We start from the raw sequence: 17,609 nt of genomic DNA on the forward strand, positions 1-17,609 counted from the left end.
GGAATATAACCTATTCACAATTAAAAATATTGAATGACAATTAATCGAATATCAATTCAATGTATTACCTCAAAATCTTGACTTTCTATTGTTTTCATTACATTCAACAGTGTAGTCAAGACCTCTGTTGTGGGACAGACTAAAAACGTGTTTAGAGCTTTTTATGCTGGGCTCTTGGATATGTTTAATAAACGAGTTATATTCTTGTTTATCAAATATCTAATAAGTCCTACAACAAAAACACGTGCATGTGTGCATCTAAACCAAAAGACTGGAATGCGTGTTTCATTTCAATGTGCTAATATGGGCATTACAGAAAGGAAAAAAAAAACAGACGGTTTCGCGCATGCGCACATTATCGAATGTGTAGTTTAGGAGAACAGCAATGAGCTGTGAGCGCAGCAGCATTGTGGAATTACACGCGAAACAACACACCGCGATTTTAAGACGGACGAAGAATGTCCCATACGCTGAGAGGGTGGGAGGCGTGACGGCTTTGTCCTGTTTTTCTCCTGCTGTTGAGACGACATGAGAGCTCCAAGCCCTGGCTAAAGTGGAGCTTAAAGGGAGGGAGGTGTTCATCCTCTGGCCATCATCATTCTCCACAGCACCGGCGCCATCGCATCCTAGGCTTTGTCTTGCGGTAAGTTAACATCCCGTATGGAACTAACAGAGTCGTTTAAAAATGAACTAATGTTAACATTAATAACCGAAACGTTTAATTTGCACGAGTTCACATGGATGTTTATTTGTGAGTGTGAGTGACTGCGGCTGGACTGGACAGGTCTTGGCTAAGCTACATTGTAGGTATCTGGTACAAGGAATGTTTTGTTTGAGAATTTGGTGGTTTATATTTTTTTAAGTAAAATAAAACTCAACCAGTTTCAAATGTAAAACTCTTAAGGGATAGCTAATCCGACCGTCATCCGATGGTTAGCGCGAGGAAGTGATGCAAATGTTAGTGTGTCCCTAATATGCGTCCCAAATGGATATAGTTTCTTTTTTTTTTTTTATAAAAAAACAACATAATTCATTCTTCCATGTCAGTTCTTTAGGGATGTCCGCGAGATTCGTAGACTTCGAGACATGGATGTTTGCAAATCAAGACTTTCTTTTAGCCCTACTAGGAACTAGGAATGTCAGCGTCAGTGAACTTTGATGTTTCTCTCTTCTTTCACAGGTGAGCATCTGTGTAACAAGAGATTACATTAGCAGTGTGGAATGAGACACAGACTTGCGTGAAGCTGTGAAAGTGTCTGCTGTCAGAATAATGTTGCCAGGCGTGGGTGTATTTGGAACTGGGCAGACTGTACGTACCCTGGTGCCGTTGCTACAAAAAGAAGGCTTCCCTGTTCAGGCTGTATGGGGCCGTACGCAAGAGGAAGCAGAGTCACTAGCCAGTGAGCTGGACATCCCCTTTTCCACTAACAAGACAGATGATGTGCTGCTACACCCAGAAGTCCATCTCATCTGCATATTGACACCTCCTCCACACACACGGCAGATTGCAGTAAAAGCTCTAGGTGATGCTTATGTTTCTTTACTTCTTATCTTGATTGTCCATGTCGTCTCAGGGGATTGGGTTGGGTTCCTTCCTGGACTCAACTAGAGTGTTTACTGTGCTACTGTTTACTTTACAACTTGGCACAAGCCACAGTGGGCTTTTTTCCTGCTGATTAAATGTTGCATTCTTAGATCACAGTGGACCCCTTAGCACGGTTGAGATTATGCTGATAAAGCACTTGCTTCAAGCAGAAACTTGTTAGGCAAACAATATTTTTCGTCATCGTTATATAATGATTTTCTTTTTCTCATTTTCTATAGGTATAGGTAAAAATGTGATCAGTGAGCAGGCAGCTACACTGACAGATGCCTGTAAGATGGTGACAGCGGCAAGATATTATCCACAGCTTATGAGTATCATGGGAAATTCCTTGCGCTTCTTGCCCGCATTTGTCCAGATGAAACGCCTTCTTGGAGAGGGTTATTGTGGGAACTTGCAGGTATTGGAATTTACAATTATTTTTTTTACATGCATTCATCGTTCAATCAAAAGTTTGGGGTCAACATTATTTTTAAAATAATTTAATACATTTATTCATCAAGGATGCAATAAATCATTATAATATGCTGATTTTAAACAACATTTGATTTTTATTTGATTGAAATAGAAATATTTTGTATCGTGTGTCTCGAAGAATGGATTAATGGCTACTGAAATTTTAAGGCACTAAATAACATTTTTAAATATATTAAATTAAAATGTATTGAACAGATTCTTTTAAACTGTAATAATCTTGCACAGTTTTACTTATATAGATTTTTTCAAATAAATGCAGCCTTGGTAAGCATGACTGACTTCTTTCAAAAACAGGAAAAGTCTTAATTTTTCCAATATTTTGAATGGAAGTGTGTATAATGATATTTATATAATGACATGAATGTTAAGATTATTTATAATACCAGAAAATGCTGTTCTTCTGAACTTTCTATTCAAAGAAAGCAAAAAATAAAATAAAATAGTATCACGGTTTCTGCAAAAAAATGTAAACTCTTTCCAACATTGATAATTGATAATAATAAGAAATGTTTCTTGAGCACCAAATCAGGATATTAGAATGATTTCTGGAGGACCATGTAATACATGTATACATTAGTAATAGATTATTTTTGAAAATAGTGGATAAAAGCATCTGCTAAATTATGAAAACACATCAAAACAATGTTACATTTAAAAACATACAATTGTACAAATATTTCAAATATTACAAAGTTTTAACGGTATTTCTGAACAATTAAATGCAATTTTGGTAGTACTTTCAAAAACAAACAATCTTAAAATCTTATATAAAATAAATAACAATATATATACACACATATATATACATATATATATATATATATGTATGTGTGTGTATATATGTTATTTATTTATTTTTTTATGTGACTTAGAAAAAATTGCAAAATGTGCATAGTGATTAAAAGTTCAAATTTTAAGTTCATTCTTAAAATACTAAATGTCCTGACCTCCCTTTGTTAGTGCATATGTGACCCTGGGCCACAAAACCAGTCAAAATTTAGATTTATACATCAAAATACATCATCTATTTGTCAGAATTAATAAGCTTTCCATTGATGTATGGTTTGTTAGGATAGGGCAATATTTGGCCTAGATACAACTATTTGAAAATCTGGAATCTGAGGGTGCAAAAAAAAATCTATGTATTGAGAATATCTACTGAGCAATGCATATTACTCATCAAAAATTAATTTTTTATATATTTACAGTAGGAAATATACAAAATATCTTTATGAAACATGAACAAGGATCCGTCCTAGGTCCCCTTCTATTTTCAATATACATGTTGCCCCTTGGTAATATTATTAGAAAATACGGAATAAGCTTCCACTGTTATGCTGATGATACTCAGCTATATATTTCAACGAGACCAGATGAAACTTCCCAATTATCTAAGCTAACAGAGTGTGTTAAAAATGTAAAAGATTGGATGACAAATAATTTTCTCCAATTAAATTCAGATAAGACAGAGATATTAATTATTGGACCAAAAAACACCACACAGAATCTTGTAGATTACAATCTGCAACTAGACGGATGTACTGTTACTTCCTCTACAGTCAGAAATCTGGGTGTTATATTAGACAGCAATTTGTCTTTTGAAAATCATATTTCCAATGTTACAAAAACTGCATTCTTCCATCTTAGAAACATTGCCAAGCTACGAAACATGTTGTCTGTTTCTGATGCAGAAAAGCTAGTTCATGCATTCATGACCTCTAGACTGGACTATTGTAATGCACTTCTAGGTGGTTGTCCTGCTTCGTCAATAAACAAGCTACAGGTAATCCAAAATGCAGCAGCTAGAGTCCTTACCAGGTCAAGAAAATATGATCATATTACCCCAATTTTACAGTCTCTGCACTGGCTACCTATTAAGTTCCGTATCTGTTACAAATTATCATTACTTACCTATAAGGCCCTAAATGGTTTAGCTCCTGCGTACCTAACTAGCCTTCTACCACGCTACAACCCATCACGCACCCTAAGGTCACAAAACGCTGGACTTTTGGTAGTTCCTAGGATAGCAAAGTCCACTAAAGGAGGTAGAGCTTTTTCACATTTGGCTCCCAAACTCTGGAATAGCCTTCCTGATAATGTTCGGGGTTCAGACACACTCTCTCTGTTTAAATCTAGATTAAAAACGCATCTCTTTCGCCAAGCATTCGAATAATGTATCTCTTAAATTGTGAGTGTAGTTGCATCTGCATTTTTATTCTTTAGCTTGGGTTAAACTAATTTTACTTTGTTGGATCAGCAGCTATGCTAATGATGTCTCTATCTTGTTTACATCCCGTGGTAACTAGGATTTACACAAGCTCCAGTCTGGATCCAGAACACCTGAGAAGAGATGATGCTGACCCTCAGAGGACCCCAGATGATCCTAACCTTGAATCAACAAACAGAACTAACAATTATTGCTACATGTGTGACTGCATCATATAATTACTATTAATTAATAATATTGATAGTTCATCATCTAGCTGACTACGTCTTGTATTATTATTATTATTTTTAATTTTCTGTAAAGTTGCTTTGTAACGATTTGTATTGTAAAAAGCGCTATACAAATAAACTTGAATTGAATTGAATTGAATCTCTTCTTAATATCCGAATGATTTTTTGCATTAAAGAAAGGTTAATCATTTTTAATATGTAACTCAGATTGGACAAAATATTTTCTCTCTTTTTCAAGGTATGTGAAGCACGTGTTTATGGAGGCACGCTGCTCAGCCAGTCATATGGATGGGCTTGGGAGGAGCTGATGGGGGGCGGTGGCCTGCATACAGTTGGCTCCTGCATCATTGACCTCCTGAGCCACCTCACGGGACGTCGGTCTGTGCGAGTGCATGGAATGCTCCGGACTTTCGTACATCAGGGTGGCCCAGCTGGAGGGATTCGATCTGTAACCGCAGATGACTATGCTTGCTTTCAGCTGCTGATGAGTGGAGGCCTGGTCTGCAGTGTGACATTAAACTTCAATCTACCTGGCACAGATGTGCATGAGATCATGCTTGTGGGATCATCAGGACGACTTGTTGCTCGAGGAACAGAGCTGTATGGCCAACAGGCCAGCATGCAAGTAGAGGAGCTGCTTTTGAGCGATGATGGAGAAGGTGTTGGGCCATCTGTCAGGGGACTGAACAGCATGGTGACTCAACTCAGACTATCTTTTCAGGCACAAGAGGACAGGCGCTCTTGGGCACGGCATCCTGTTTCCATGGCAGCCTCCTTCGAGGATGGGCTGTATGTACAGGCGGTTGTAGATGCTATCAAACGGTCGAATCGCACTGGAGAGTGGGAGGCAGTGGAGGTCAAGATTCAGGATGTTGACCCAAACCACAACCACAGAACCCTTCCAAACTAACACTACACACACTGTTACATCGTTCATCTGCTATCTCCTATCTCAAGGCCAAGCCTGTTAACATCATTCACCTTCTTTTAAAATAATATAACCATGCTTTCATTTTAAGCATAAAGATAAAAATGTAACTGAAAGTTAATGCAGAATAACTCAAAGTTTTAAGTTAGAGTTGGGTAGCTAATGCTTATGCAAAACACTGGAAATGCATCACTGGAAAGGAATTGTGGTTTCAGAGTTGTTTTGTAGCTTTTTTACTGTAACACAAAAAAAGATGTGCAAAGCTGAGCTGTGAAAAACTATTTCTGTGCTTTTCCTATTTTTATGTGATCTTTTGAGTGTAAAGTTGAGTCACAGGGGTTTAATGTGAACCTTTTAAGTTTTTATATTGTATATGAATAGTGAATATAATAAGCTAGTGCTCTGCTGAGGATTTATTTTTTGGGTAAATGTGTGCATGAGAGAAACACATTTATGGCACTGATACATTTGTTATGCTGGACACTAGATATCATTTACTGTAATGTACCTGTTGTGACTTATAGCCTGATGTCCAACGTTTCTATTAAGCTGCATATGAATTATATTTTTTATTGCTGAATTTGTGTCTGTTCACTGTTTAAGTGCAAACGATGGTTTGGTGTGTGGATGGTGTTTTTATATTGTTATAAGTTTAAAAATAAATATTAATTAATTTAATTTAATATTTTAAATGTGAATATTGAAACAAATACCTGCTGAATAACAGAACAGATATTTACCTTTTGTTCTTTTTACATGTGGCTTATCTGCCGTCATTCTAAAGGGGGCGCTAAAGCGTTGTGTCTAGATCATAGACTGTATGGCCTAGAATCCTCGTTTGAAATTCTCGCGAGATTAGTTAATGTTCTATGCTCTTTGTTTGGGAATCCTGCATCACGGAGAATGGACAGGAAAAATATAAATGTTTTTATAATGCTTTGCAATTTTTTGAATATCACAAAATAAGAGATTTCTGACAATATGTGAAGCTTGTGCATGCAGAGTTGCAATGTTTTAGACTTAAGAGTCAATAAATGTTTATTAAACAATCTTTTAATTCTAAACAAACCAGATGATTTTCGTAAAGTGAACTTAGTATTTATGTGACGTGTAGTTCTATTTTCACTATAAACACCCTTGATTAGTTCAGTCACACACAATTCAGTAATCAGTACTTGAACTTTATCGTCATTATTATTAATAATTAAATAGCCAATAAAGTATTTTAAAAAAGCTACTAGCACCAAAAAGTAACTTAAAACTTTGAAAACAATTCAACATTGCAGAAAAAAGGTTATAAACAAAAGATGAAAAAAAATAGCTTCTCTGATCTTTTTGTATTTATCTATGTTTTATTTTTATTATACAGTTAAAAGCAAGAAAAAAGGCCTCTTAAACTAGCTTGCTCTATTCTCTTTCTATTATGTCTGTTTTGTTTTTATTTAACGTATAATAATAAAAAACATTGCTACGTGTACTGCGTTAAACTAACTTGAGACTTGTTATAGCACTTGCTCGTGTTGATTTTGATCGTCTCCATTGTCCTCATTTCTTAGTCGCTTTGGATCAAAGCATCTGCTAAATGCCAAAAAAAAAAAGATGACCATACTAAAAGGCACACAAAAAATGGAGGAGGAATGCTTCATGTAAAAAAACAAAACGCTGAACTATTGTTTTAGTTTTTTCCTCACTTTTTCTCCCTGCCTGACCAACGCGTCAGTACCAATGCGCATGCGCGAGAGTGTATCGAAAAGTAGGTTCCCTTCTATAATAAGACGATCAGTCATTCAGTATTCAAAGCCGACTACTTCGAAAATGGCGGCACGAAAGCGAAGCATAGTCTGGTCATTTTTCCAAGCTGAAGATGACAGAAGAGTGCTGTGTCTTCTCTGTATGAAGACGGTTTTGTATTTTGGTCACACGACAAACATGCTTCGCCATTTACGAACGAAACACCCCTCTGATTTTTCCTCGCTGGACAAAAGGAAGCCTGCGACTGATGCGGTGTCCAAACGCAACGACAGCGGCTGCGTGGAAGGTATGAAAGGCTCATTTATTGTATTGTAGTGTATCATGTAAAGTGGCGTGATGGGTACGGTGACATGGCATCTGGATGATTATGGAACTTAGAAAGGACACCTTAAATATTTATTTCTTTAATTTGTGATGTTTTTCCCTCCATTTTGGCCTACTGTGCACGTGCTTATAACTCACGGGAGTCCAAAGCCAATACAAAGGCGTTTTACCGTTCAAAACAGCGCTCGTTGTGACCGTAAGATTCAGTATCGACTCTTCAGTACGAACGGGTTTTGTTTACAGAGTCTTTAGTCAGAGGGACGAGGGTTTCACTCAGGCCAGGGTTTGGGTGGATGTCGCAGCGACGCCATGTTGTTTTCCCAAACAATTGTCTATTGCGTTGCCCGTTTATAGAAAGCCAATTTTGCGTATTTGATAGAATCTTAAACGAATTCCCCCGACTGAAGTCGATTCGACTCGACTCGTTCAGTCAAACGAATGAATCTTTTGAATCGTGTCGCCGATTTGGATCCGCAATAAAGGGTGCTCTGAAAGAGGCTCCCGCCCCCTCCTCTCCAGAATCAACGGGACAGAAAACCTTCAACCGTAACGACCCCGTTCTGTATGATGCATTAAGTAATATATATGAAACTATCTATGATTGGTGAATTGTACATAATGTATGTCTGTCTTTTTCGAAAATCTCAATTGCATTGAACTTTATTTGATCTGAAATTGTCACGTGATGCACCATCTGTCACATCCCCGGATGGGCGCATTTTTTAAATTCTAAAACTAGCAGGCCATTGGTTAAACCTAGATTAATAAAGTTATAAAATATATATTAATAGACAAATAAGAGTATAAACGGTTATGACTTACAGCACTTGTTGATTAGTGCTCAGCTACAATGTCGGATTATTGCTTTTGTTGCTTAGCAACGTTCTGTCCTGTCGTCATCTAGCGGAACGCCGCTTAATTATTTAGCAAAAATAATATATATATTTTTAAATAAAGCGTTATGGATTTAGCATCTTTTGTCGAATGTGTACTTATTCCCCCATTTGTCTTTTTTTCTGTTTATATTTAGCTTGACATAACTCTGTGTTTAACCATCTCATTGTCTTTTAGTAATGTCATATTACTTTTATGTGGATTATTACAGATGCTATTTTGTGCTGCTTATTGTCTGTAATTCAGTCTGTCCTCGTGCACTCTTCAAACACAAGGGACAAGCATTGCAAGATTTTCACCGGTTCAATTAAAGTGCATTTAGCCATGTGAAAATATTCTGTGCATCTAATTTTCCTCATTTCTTTTTTTTCTGTATCCAGTTACAGTATTGATGGATGAGCAGCAGGTAGAGGTGGAGTCAGTGGGAGAAGATGGGGAGATGGATGGTGCTATCAAAGGGATCCTCCGTGCTGCGGCAGGGGAAGGGACAACTGAAGCAGAGGTGGCTGATGAGGAAGGAGAGGGACCTGTTGATGAAGGGGATGGGAAAGAGATACAAGAGGAAGACAACCCTACTAATACTCGCAAGTGGAGCGCCGTGTGGGTGCACTATCGAAAGCTTGGCCAGGAGCCGCGAGCCCTGTGCTTGCTCTGCATGGAGAAGATCCAGCACCGGAGTAGCACAAGTAACCTTATCAGACATCTACAGCATAAGCATCCCAGTGAGTTTGCACAACTCGAAGATCATCCACAAAAGCGGCCTAACAAGCGCAAATCAGAAGATCCAAGCTGCCTTGCCTCCTCTCCCACATTAGCGAGTGGGACCCCAACCAGATCACACATTGTGTCACCGAAGCGGGATGTCCGTACACCATGCAGTACCAGCCTAGACAGATATTCAGGTATAGTTTTTAGTTCCTCTCAGTGTTCATGTTTTGCTTTTTGTAAAAAGGATGTTGTGAAAAGGGTGTTGAGCAATTATTATAGTAATAATAATAATAATATATACATTTGAATTATTATTATTATATTATAGTTAACTAGAATTTAAACTATACAAAATAATTGTTAAATGAAATAAAATATAAAAAACTTATTTTGCTTTAGTTATTGCCAAGAAAAAAAAATTATTTGATGCACTAAAGTATTTAAAAAACTAAGCATGTTTGAAAACTATATATTATACATGCATTATTAAAAAAAATTATATAAATGCACAAGAAAACTAAACTTTGTAATTTTCTTTAGTAAGAAAATAATAAAAAACAATAATACTAATAACTAGGGATGCACTGGTACTAAATTTCTCGGCCAATAACGAGATTATTCAAAATATCTAACAATAGTTTGTTTGTTTTTTCTGAGGGGAAAATTTTTTTCTCCCAACTAATGCTGTACAATATACAGGGAACCCTATTATTTGGTACATTATCACAATATTGGAGGTTAAAATTGACTGCAGATCTTGTTGTAATCAACTGCTATTTATTTTTAAATATAATAATCACACTCAACTGAAATAAAGCTGAAATGTTTGTTTACAACTCAATTGCACATAAGAGAGAATTATTTAAAGTAAATTTATTCAATAATGCATATCTATAAAACAGTAAATAATCTCCCCATTTTTTGTAGCTAACTAATGAACTGGGAACACTAGGTAACTCCTATTGCAACATTAAGTTGATCATGTGCTGTTTTATTAATGCGTTTCCACAGTTAAAGCGCTGATTGAGTAATCACATGACACATGATACATTTTGGTAAGTTGTACTGTCATTCCACAGACCTTCTGATGTTCAGACGTTTATTTCATGCTACAGCTATTAAAGTGGAATTGATTTTTCATGGCACATTTAAGAGCATCAAAATGGCATTTATGGTTGTAATTTTCTGATAAATTGGACAGGATCTGAGAGCTGAGATTGTTACTTATCAGAAATAATAAAGCACAAAGCTCCTTGCAGTTGTTCTTTGATTTTGCGTCTGTACCTATATTAAATTTTTTTTTTGGGTGATAAATAGGTGCTAAGTGGTCTGATGGTGTGCGTATATTGGAAAGAGAGCGGGAGCTGACGGAGGCGTTGAGGCGTGTCCAGCAGGAAGAGGGGCGGAGCATACAGCTGCAGAAGGAGTTACTGCAGCAGTTTCGGGAAATGGACGCTGAGCGCAGAGTGCTTCAGAACCAGAAATGTGAACAAGAGCAGGAGCACGCAAGATTGCGGAAGGAAAAAGAAGACCTCCAGAAGGAGAAGAATGAACTCCAAAGGGAAAAAGAGGAGCTGCAGAAGGAGAGAGAGGAGATTCAGAAAGAAAAGGAGGAACTGGAGAAGCAGAAACAAGAACTGGACTCTTGGAAAACATCTCAGGCACAGGGACAGACCTCTGGATTTTACAATTGTTGATATACTTCAGTATGTCTCTTTCACAAGGAAACAAGGATTTCCTTTTTATGGAAATGGGTATTTCTTTATCCTTTTTATTTTTTACAATATTGATTTGGATGGGGGGGAGTGGGGGAAATGCCAGGGATGTTGTATTTTGTTTAGCTAAATGAAAATGACCTTAACCTACAAGGATTTCAAACACGTACATGCATGCGAATTATAGATTACCTGCCGATAAAATAGAGATTCATAATAAAACCTTTCATGTCAGATATCTAGAAAATCGGTTTCATTAAATCTACTCAAGCTGTGTATATATATATATTATATATAAATGAGTGTTGTTAACACCAAAAAAATGTTTGTTCCAAATCTGACCAGTGTGTGAATGTATTCTAGTGTTTTTGTAAATTTCTGCACTGGGAATTAAATGAAAACTTTCAACAAATGTCCTTTCGCAGTCATTTGGTCCATTTCTGTTATTTCTGCCCTAGAGTTGATAACCTATCACAATAAGCCCTTTCACACATACAGACTTTTCCGGAAAATTACCGATAAATTGCCGTAAAGAGATCGTGTTCGAACAGGATCTTTTCAAAAATACCGGTAAATTCGTTCCGGCAATTTACCGGTATGAGAAGTTGTAACATTACCAGTAAATTGCCGGAATTCTGCAGTGTTTGAACGCAGAAGGAAAATTACCGGTATGAGCACGTACGAGTTCAGAACGCGGTGATGTAAGACGTCTACTCCGGGCCAATCATAACAATGTGACGCATTCACGCACTGTTTAAGAAAATAAAATAAAAATGTCATCCAACTGAAGCGACAGTGAAATTAAAGCGCTTCTCCTTATCCGGGCAGATGAAGAAATATTCCATCATCTGAGACAAAAACTGTTAGTGATGCGGTAACGTATGATAAAATAACTGTTAACTGTCTCCGAGAGGAATGCATTCACCACACAAAGTCAGGTTATCAATAAACTGAAAAGATTGCGTCTTAATATCTAAAAAAAATAAAAATATACGACCACAAACGAAGTAGTAGTGGAAGTATTTCTTGTTCCTATTATGACTTTTGTCAATCTATTTGGGCGTCCGGCTAATCCTGTAGCTCTAAACCAGTGGATCTCAACCCGCGGTACGTCTTATTACATCGCGGAGTTCATTTTTACAACAAATATTGAGTTTCTATATTGAGATTTAAATGTGTGTAAATGTGATTTAAATGGGGGGGGGGGGGATAGGGGTTGTGTGTCGTCATATATATCACATACACAAACGATGTGTCGCCATATATAATATCACATACACAAGCGCAAAGAAAAATGTAATTCATTTATTTGACAAATTCAATTCCTTAAGGCCTCTCCTCAGGAGGTTAGACCCTAATTTGTTAGCTACTGTAAATGAAGAGATATGAAATGGCTAGATCTTATCAATAAACATTTATTAATTCATAGCCTAATGCAACAATTACATAGGTAAACTCTCAAAACATTATAATTATGACATTTCATTTTTAAATTTTCATGTAACAGTCTAAAGCTAAATAAATAGCTGTTCTTGCCTTTCATTTCAGACGTCTGCTTCTAGGGGCCGTTCACATATCGCATCTTTTTCGCGCTCAAGGTCGTTATTTCAACCGTAGGTGCGCGGCCGCGGTGAGCACGCTCATAATGGAAGCAACGTGGTGCGCTACTTTTTCCAGGCGGGTTTTTCCTTCTCATCTCCAGAAATATATCTAGTAGTAAATCTAATGCGAGCCGAGGTGAGGCTAGAAATCAATTAATCCTTTGCTGATACCTCTTCGTCGTCATCATGGAGAGCGCAGTTTGGTTGCATAGCAACGACAGACGCCATGGGAGCGCAAGAGTTTGGTCTGAAACGGCGCCCAGTGACGGATGGTGTAGCAATATTGTTGACCGGGTGGAAATCGGGAGAAATGTCGGTCCGGGAGATTTTCGGGAGGGGCTTTGAAATTCGGGAGTCTCCCGGAAAATTAGGGAGGGTTGGCATGTATGTCTTAATGTGTATTATCATTGTAAGTTTATTTCCAGTTGACTGCTTTGTGCAATGCATTCAAATACGGAAATACGATTTTTTTTTTGTTTTTTTGCATAGATTTGACAGTTCGGTTGTATCATTTGTAATTATAAAATAATATAGAGATTATGCATAGGCAATAAAAAAAATTGAAAAACTTTTTAATCAAATGTGCCACCACTAACTGATTCTTGGCAATCAGGAATTAGCTACATGGAAATATAAACTGATGAGATTTATATGATGAGAATGCCACACACCATTATGATGGTGCCACACACCATCTACTATTCTAACATGCTTTATAAAAACTTACACCAACCATTCAGAAGTGTGCTTGACCTTGAAGTCTGTAATGTCATGTAAGTTTGCAACATAATGTAAATCTATGCTATATTAAACAAAGTTTGTACTTATTAACAGAAAGTCAAATGCTTTGACAAAACATTCAGGTATCTCCAGAAGAAACATGCTCATAGTGTTTATTGTTACACAGTTACAATTATAAACTGAATGACATTTAATATATATATATATATATATAATAAAAAATATATATAATATAAAAAATAGCCTATATAATGATAATCTGGCACTGGCCAATGCTAAATTTATACTGACACCTGCCGACGTGCTCACAGCGTCAAACAAAAACAAAGGATTACAGTAACGGATACAAGTATTAATGCGGTATTCGTAGTGATCCATTATAATTCTCCAACACTAAAAGCTGTGACACATGTCAATAGACTGCGTCATGTGTCAGTTGCTGCGGTGCGTGTCGCGCCTTTGGTAGTGACTGACACCTGCTGCTGGGTGTCGCTGCATAATGTAGATTGCGTGACACTCACTTAATGGCAGAACGATATTGAATTAATTAACAGTATGTTATTGTCAAACATACGTCTTATTACATCACAGAGTTCATTTTTACAACAAATATTGAGTTCCTATATTGATATTTTTCTGATGTGTATCGAATAATTGGTAGTCTGCGTGTACACCCACATACAAAGGCACTGGTAGGCTATTGCACAACAATCAGTGTCATCTGCCACTCATATACAGTGTCACATCTTGACATCATGTTTGAAAAACAAATAATAAACTTGTAAATAATGTGTCAGTGGAGAGTGGCATGAGTCACTTAAAGCATCACTAAAACTTGTGACACATGCCACTCTCCACTAACACATGCCAATGAAAATTGGACAGTTCAGCTGTTTTCAAGTGGCATGTGTCAGTGGAGAGTGGTTTGTGTCAATAAAACTTGTGACATGTGCCAATTGCTTATTACTAAATATATAATTTTCAGTGATAGTGGCCTACTCTGTACATTGTAGTGTTAGTATAATATACAGGCCTCCAGTGCTGACGTGTTTGCATTTTTAAAATGGTATGATTGTGTACACCAATGTAATAAATAATACATTATATAAACTGTAAATATGATGTATAATTGCAACTATATAAACATAATTATATACTCACTCCCAGCTTTTTTTGCCAGTTATGCATTATTTAGGTGCATTGTTGAATTTTATCAATTTTAATATTAGTTGCATCATAAATTACTGGCATTTTACGCTTCCAGTTTTTTTCACAGTGCCATGCTTTTGTGAAGAAAAAAAACTGATAAAAAAGAAGTCACTGGTATTGTTTTAAATGTGAAAAGATTATACAAAGGCAAAATGCATTTGAAAAACATCTGCAGAAACAAGGTAAGAGCTTAGGATGTTATTATATGATTATTAATCATGCTATAACTAAACTCATAACCAATTAAAATTGTTTCTCCAACTTGTTATTCATGTTTTGCAGGTTGCATGGTGACACCTTTCAAAGACCTGCCAGAAACAAGTATCTATTTGTATTTGTATCTTAGTTTATTGATATTTGAAGCCTACTTCAAATTATGTTTTCTGACTCAATATTCAAATGTAATTGTTGTCTCAGAAATGGCATTTACTCTTGGTTTTGTCAAGAAGGTCTACAATATATGTACCTAACCTGCCTACATAAAATATATGACATCAATTTATCAAACTCACATATCCACTCCTGTACTCCCTGTACACACACGACTGTGCAGCAACACACAGCTCCAACGTCATCGTCGAATTATCTGACTACACGACGGTGATAGGCCTGATCACCGACAACAATGAGCCGGCCTACAGAGGGGGGAGGTGAGCACCCTGACTAAAAGGTGTCAGGAGAACCACCTCTCACTCAACATCGACAAGACCAAGGAGCTGGTGGTGGATTTCAGGAGACAGAGCAGAGAACACACACCCATCTCCATTGACAAGACATCTGTGGAGCGGGTAAGCAACATCAAATTCCTCGGCGTTAACATCAATGAGGATCTTACCTGGTCCATACACACTGACGCAGTGCTGAAAAAGGCACATCAACACCTCTTCTTCCTGAGATTTGGAATGAGCCCCAGCATCCTCAGAGCATTCTACACATGTACTATAGAAAGCATCCTGACGGGCTGCATCACTGCCTGGTCTGGAAACAGCACCGCTGGCAACCGTAAATTGTTGGAGGTGAGCTTCCCTCCCTCCAGGACAACTACACCAGGCGGTGTATAAGGAAAGCCCGGAGGATCATCAGTGACTCCAGCCACCCGTCCCACAGACTGCTCTCTCTGCTGCCCTCAGGAAGACGTCTCCGCAGCATCCGATCCTGCACTAGCCGACTGATCATCATACTAATGACCAGTCAGATCTACAGAAAGGTTTCTTTGTTACAGCCAAAAACAGTAGAGGCCAAAGAGTGCCAATACATGTACTAAAAAATACCACCTCTGGCATAGTAAAATTTGACTGACTTGAACTGTGTACAAAGATTGGAGAAAATTTGCCACTATGGTTTTAATGGCCTGTTGAATAGTAAATTTTGATTGATTTGGAGTACTGTATGCAAATACAAGAACAAAGGCATTGCTTTAAATAACACATTTGTTGAGTCTCTTTTGTGTCTGTGCTTGCTGAAAAAAGTTTCTACATTTTATATGCAACCACTGACTTGAACTCATGATTAATCTATAATAACAACTACAAATACATGTAAAATATAGATATAATTTAAATATTTGGCAAATAGTTCTCATCTATTGCGTTAATATTTTTTGAAAATAATTTAAAAAAAACTATGTAACAAGAAATTAAATATATTTCTAACTGTGTGAACAAGCATTTCTTCTGGAGATGCCTGAATGTTTTGTCAAAGCATTTGACTTTCTGAAGACAGTTAATAAGTACAAACTTTGTTTAATATAGCATAGACTTACATTATGTTGCAGACTTACATGACATTACAGACTTCAAGGTCAAGCACACTTCTGAATGGTTGGTGTAAGTTTTTATAAAGCATGTTAGAATAGTAGACATCATAATGGTGTGTGGCATTTTCTCATCAGTTTATATTTCCATGTAGCTAATTCCTGATTGCCAAGTATCAGTTAGTGGTGGCACATTTTTTATTTTTTTTATGGCCTCTGCATAGTCTCTATATTATTTTATAATTACAAATGATACAACCGAACAGTCAAATCTATGCAAAAAACAAAAAAACAAAAAAAAACTCGTATTTACGCATTTGAATGCATTGCACAAAGCAGGCTACAGGAAATAAACTTACAATGAAAAATACACATTAAGAGGCGTAAGACACATTTTAATCTCAATATAGAAACTCAATATTTGTTGTAGGTGAACTCCGCGATGTAATAAGACGTATGTTTGACAATTACATACTGTTAATTAATTCAATATCGTTCTGCCATTAAGTGAGTGTCACGCAATCTACATTATGCAGCGACACCCAGCAGCAGGTGTCAGTCACTACCAAAGGCGCGACACGCACCGCAGCAACTGACACATGACGCAGTCTATTGACATGTGTCACAGCTTTTAGTGACACATGCCACTGTCCAATGACACATGCCACTGAAAACCGACATGTGTCAGGTTTTAGTGACACATGCCACTGCACACTTACACATGCCAATGGCATCTCTGCGTCAGATGTCATGTCACATAATGTTAAAACTGCCTCTCCACTTGAGGATGTTCAGCCCGTCTTTTTTCCCAATTCTCCAAAAACAGCGTAGGCCTATAGGCCTACTACTGTTTCAGCTATTAAAATAGTTCAGTTTTGTATGTTTGGAGCCGTTTTTGATCGTTAAACAGGCCTATAAGTTTTGTTTTTAAAGCGGCCAGCCCAGAGAGAGAGTTTACATAGCCTATGTTTAATCAGTTTAGCCTTCTGAAATCATCACGAATTGTCTAAAATAAAATCTAAAGATATAAAACAGTTCAAGCATGTAACGATGTCTTAACGTTAAACCCAGATATTTTGTGCGGAGAGTGCAAGATAAAGCACGCTTTTTTGGGACATATAGGTGCCAGTGCGATCATAATATAAAATAAAAAAATATAAAATAAAGAAAACAAACATGCTTTCTGCCGTCTCGTCTTGAACAGGAGAGCTTACAAAAAATAAGCCGAAACTCAGCGAATAGGCCTACATGCCTCACAGACATGATATATACATATAGAAAGCTTTAAATCACTACTTAACGAAATAATAATAATAATAAAAAAAATCTCAAAACAATTATAATCCGTATAGAAGGCACGTCTAATGAGGAGATGACGAGTCAGGCAACTTCATCCTTGGCACACAGACTCAGAAAACACTAGTTTATTAGTAAATAATTCAAATAT

General features: G+C 37.0%; 2 protein-coding genes across 2 annotated transcripts; both read left to right on the forward strand.

Annotated features, from left to right (window-relative positions):
- Window positions 1-344: 344 nt before the first annotated feature.
- LOC132104726 (glucose-fructose oxidoreductase domain-containing protein 2-like) lies at window positions 345-6,513 on the forward strand. The gene is made up of 4 exons (XM_059510284.1): window positions 345-643; window positions 1,181-1,523; window positions 1,825-2,003; window positions 4,776-6,513. Exons 2-4 carry the CDS (start codon window positions 1,271-1,273, stop codon window positions 5,445-5,447), a joined length of 1,104 nt encoding a protein of 367 aa, XP_059366267.1. The 5' UTR covers window positions 345-643; window positions 1,181-1,270; the 3' UTR covers window positions 5,448-6,513.
- Window positions 6,514-7,175: 662 nt separating this feature from the next.
- On the forward strand, window positions 7,176-11,270 carry LOC132104714 (trichohyalin-like). The gene is made up of 3 exons (XM_059510277.1): window positions 7,176-7,503; window positions 8,816-9,337; window positions 10,461-11,270. Exons 1-3 carry the CDS (start codon window positions 7,191-7,193, stop codon window positions 10,838-10,840), a joined length of 1,215 nt encoding a protein of 404 aa, XP_059366260.1. The 5' UTR covers window positions 7,176-7,190; the 3' UTR covers window positions 10,841-11,270.
- The last annotated feature ends 6,339 nt before the right edge of the window (window positions 11,271-17,609 follow it).

This window comes from Carassius carassius, chromosome 2 (genome assembly GCF_963082965.1).
Source record: "Carassius carassius chromosome 2, fCarCar2.1, whole genome shotgun sequence".
NCBI classification, from domain to species: Eukaryota; Metazoa; Chordata; class Actinopteri; order Cypriniformes; family Cyprinidae; genus Carassius; species Carassius carassius.

Coding starts and splice junctions, on each gene's coding strand:
- LOC132104726 (XM_059510284.1), top strand. CDS start 1,271: ATGTTGCCAGGCGTGGGTGTATTTGGAACTGGGCAGACTGTACGTACC. Junction 1,524..1,824: donor GATTGCAGTAAAAGCTCTAG/GTGATGCTTATG, acceptor CATTTTCTATAG/GTATAGGTAAAAATGTGATC. Junction 2,004..4,775: donor GTTATTGTGGGAACTTGCAG/GTATTGGAATTT, acceptor CTCTTTTTCAAG/GTATGTGAAGCACGTGTTTA.
- LOC132104714 (XM_059510277.1), top strand. CDS start 7,191: ATGCGCATGCGCGAGAGTGTATCGAAAAGTAGGTTCCCTTCTATAATA. Junction 7,504..8,815: donor CGACAGCGGCTGCGTGGAAG/GTATGAAAGGCT, acceptor TTCTGTATCCAG/TTACAGTATTGATGGATGAG. Junction 9,338..10,460: donor CAGCCTAGACAGATATTCAG/GTATAGTTTTTA, acceptor GGTGATAAATAG/GTGCTAAGTGGTCTGATGGT.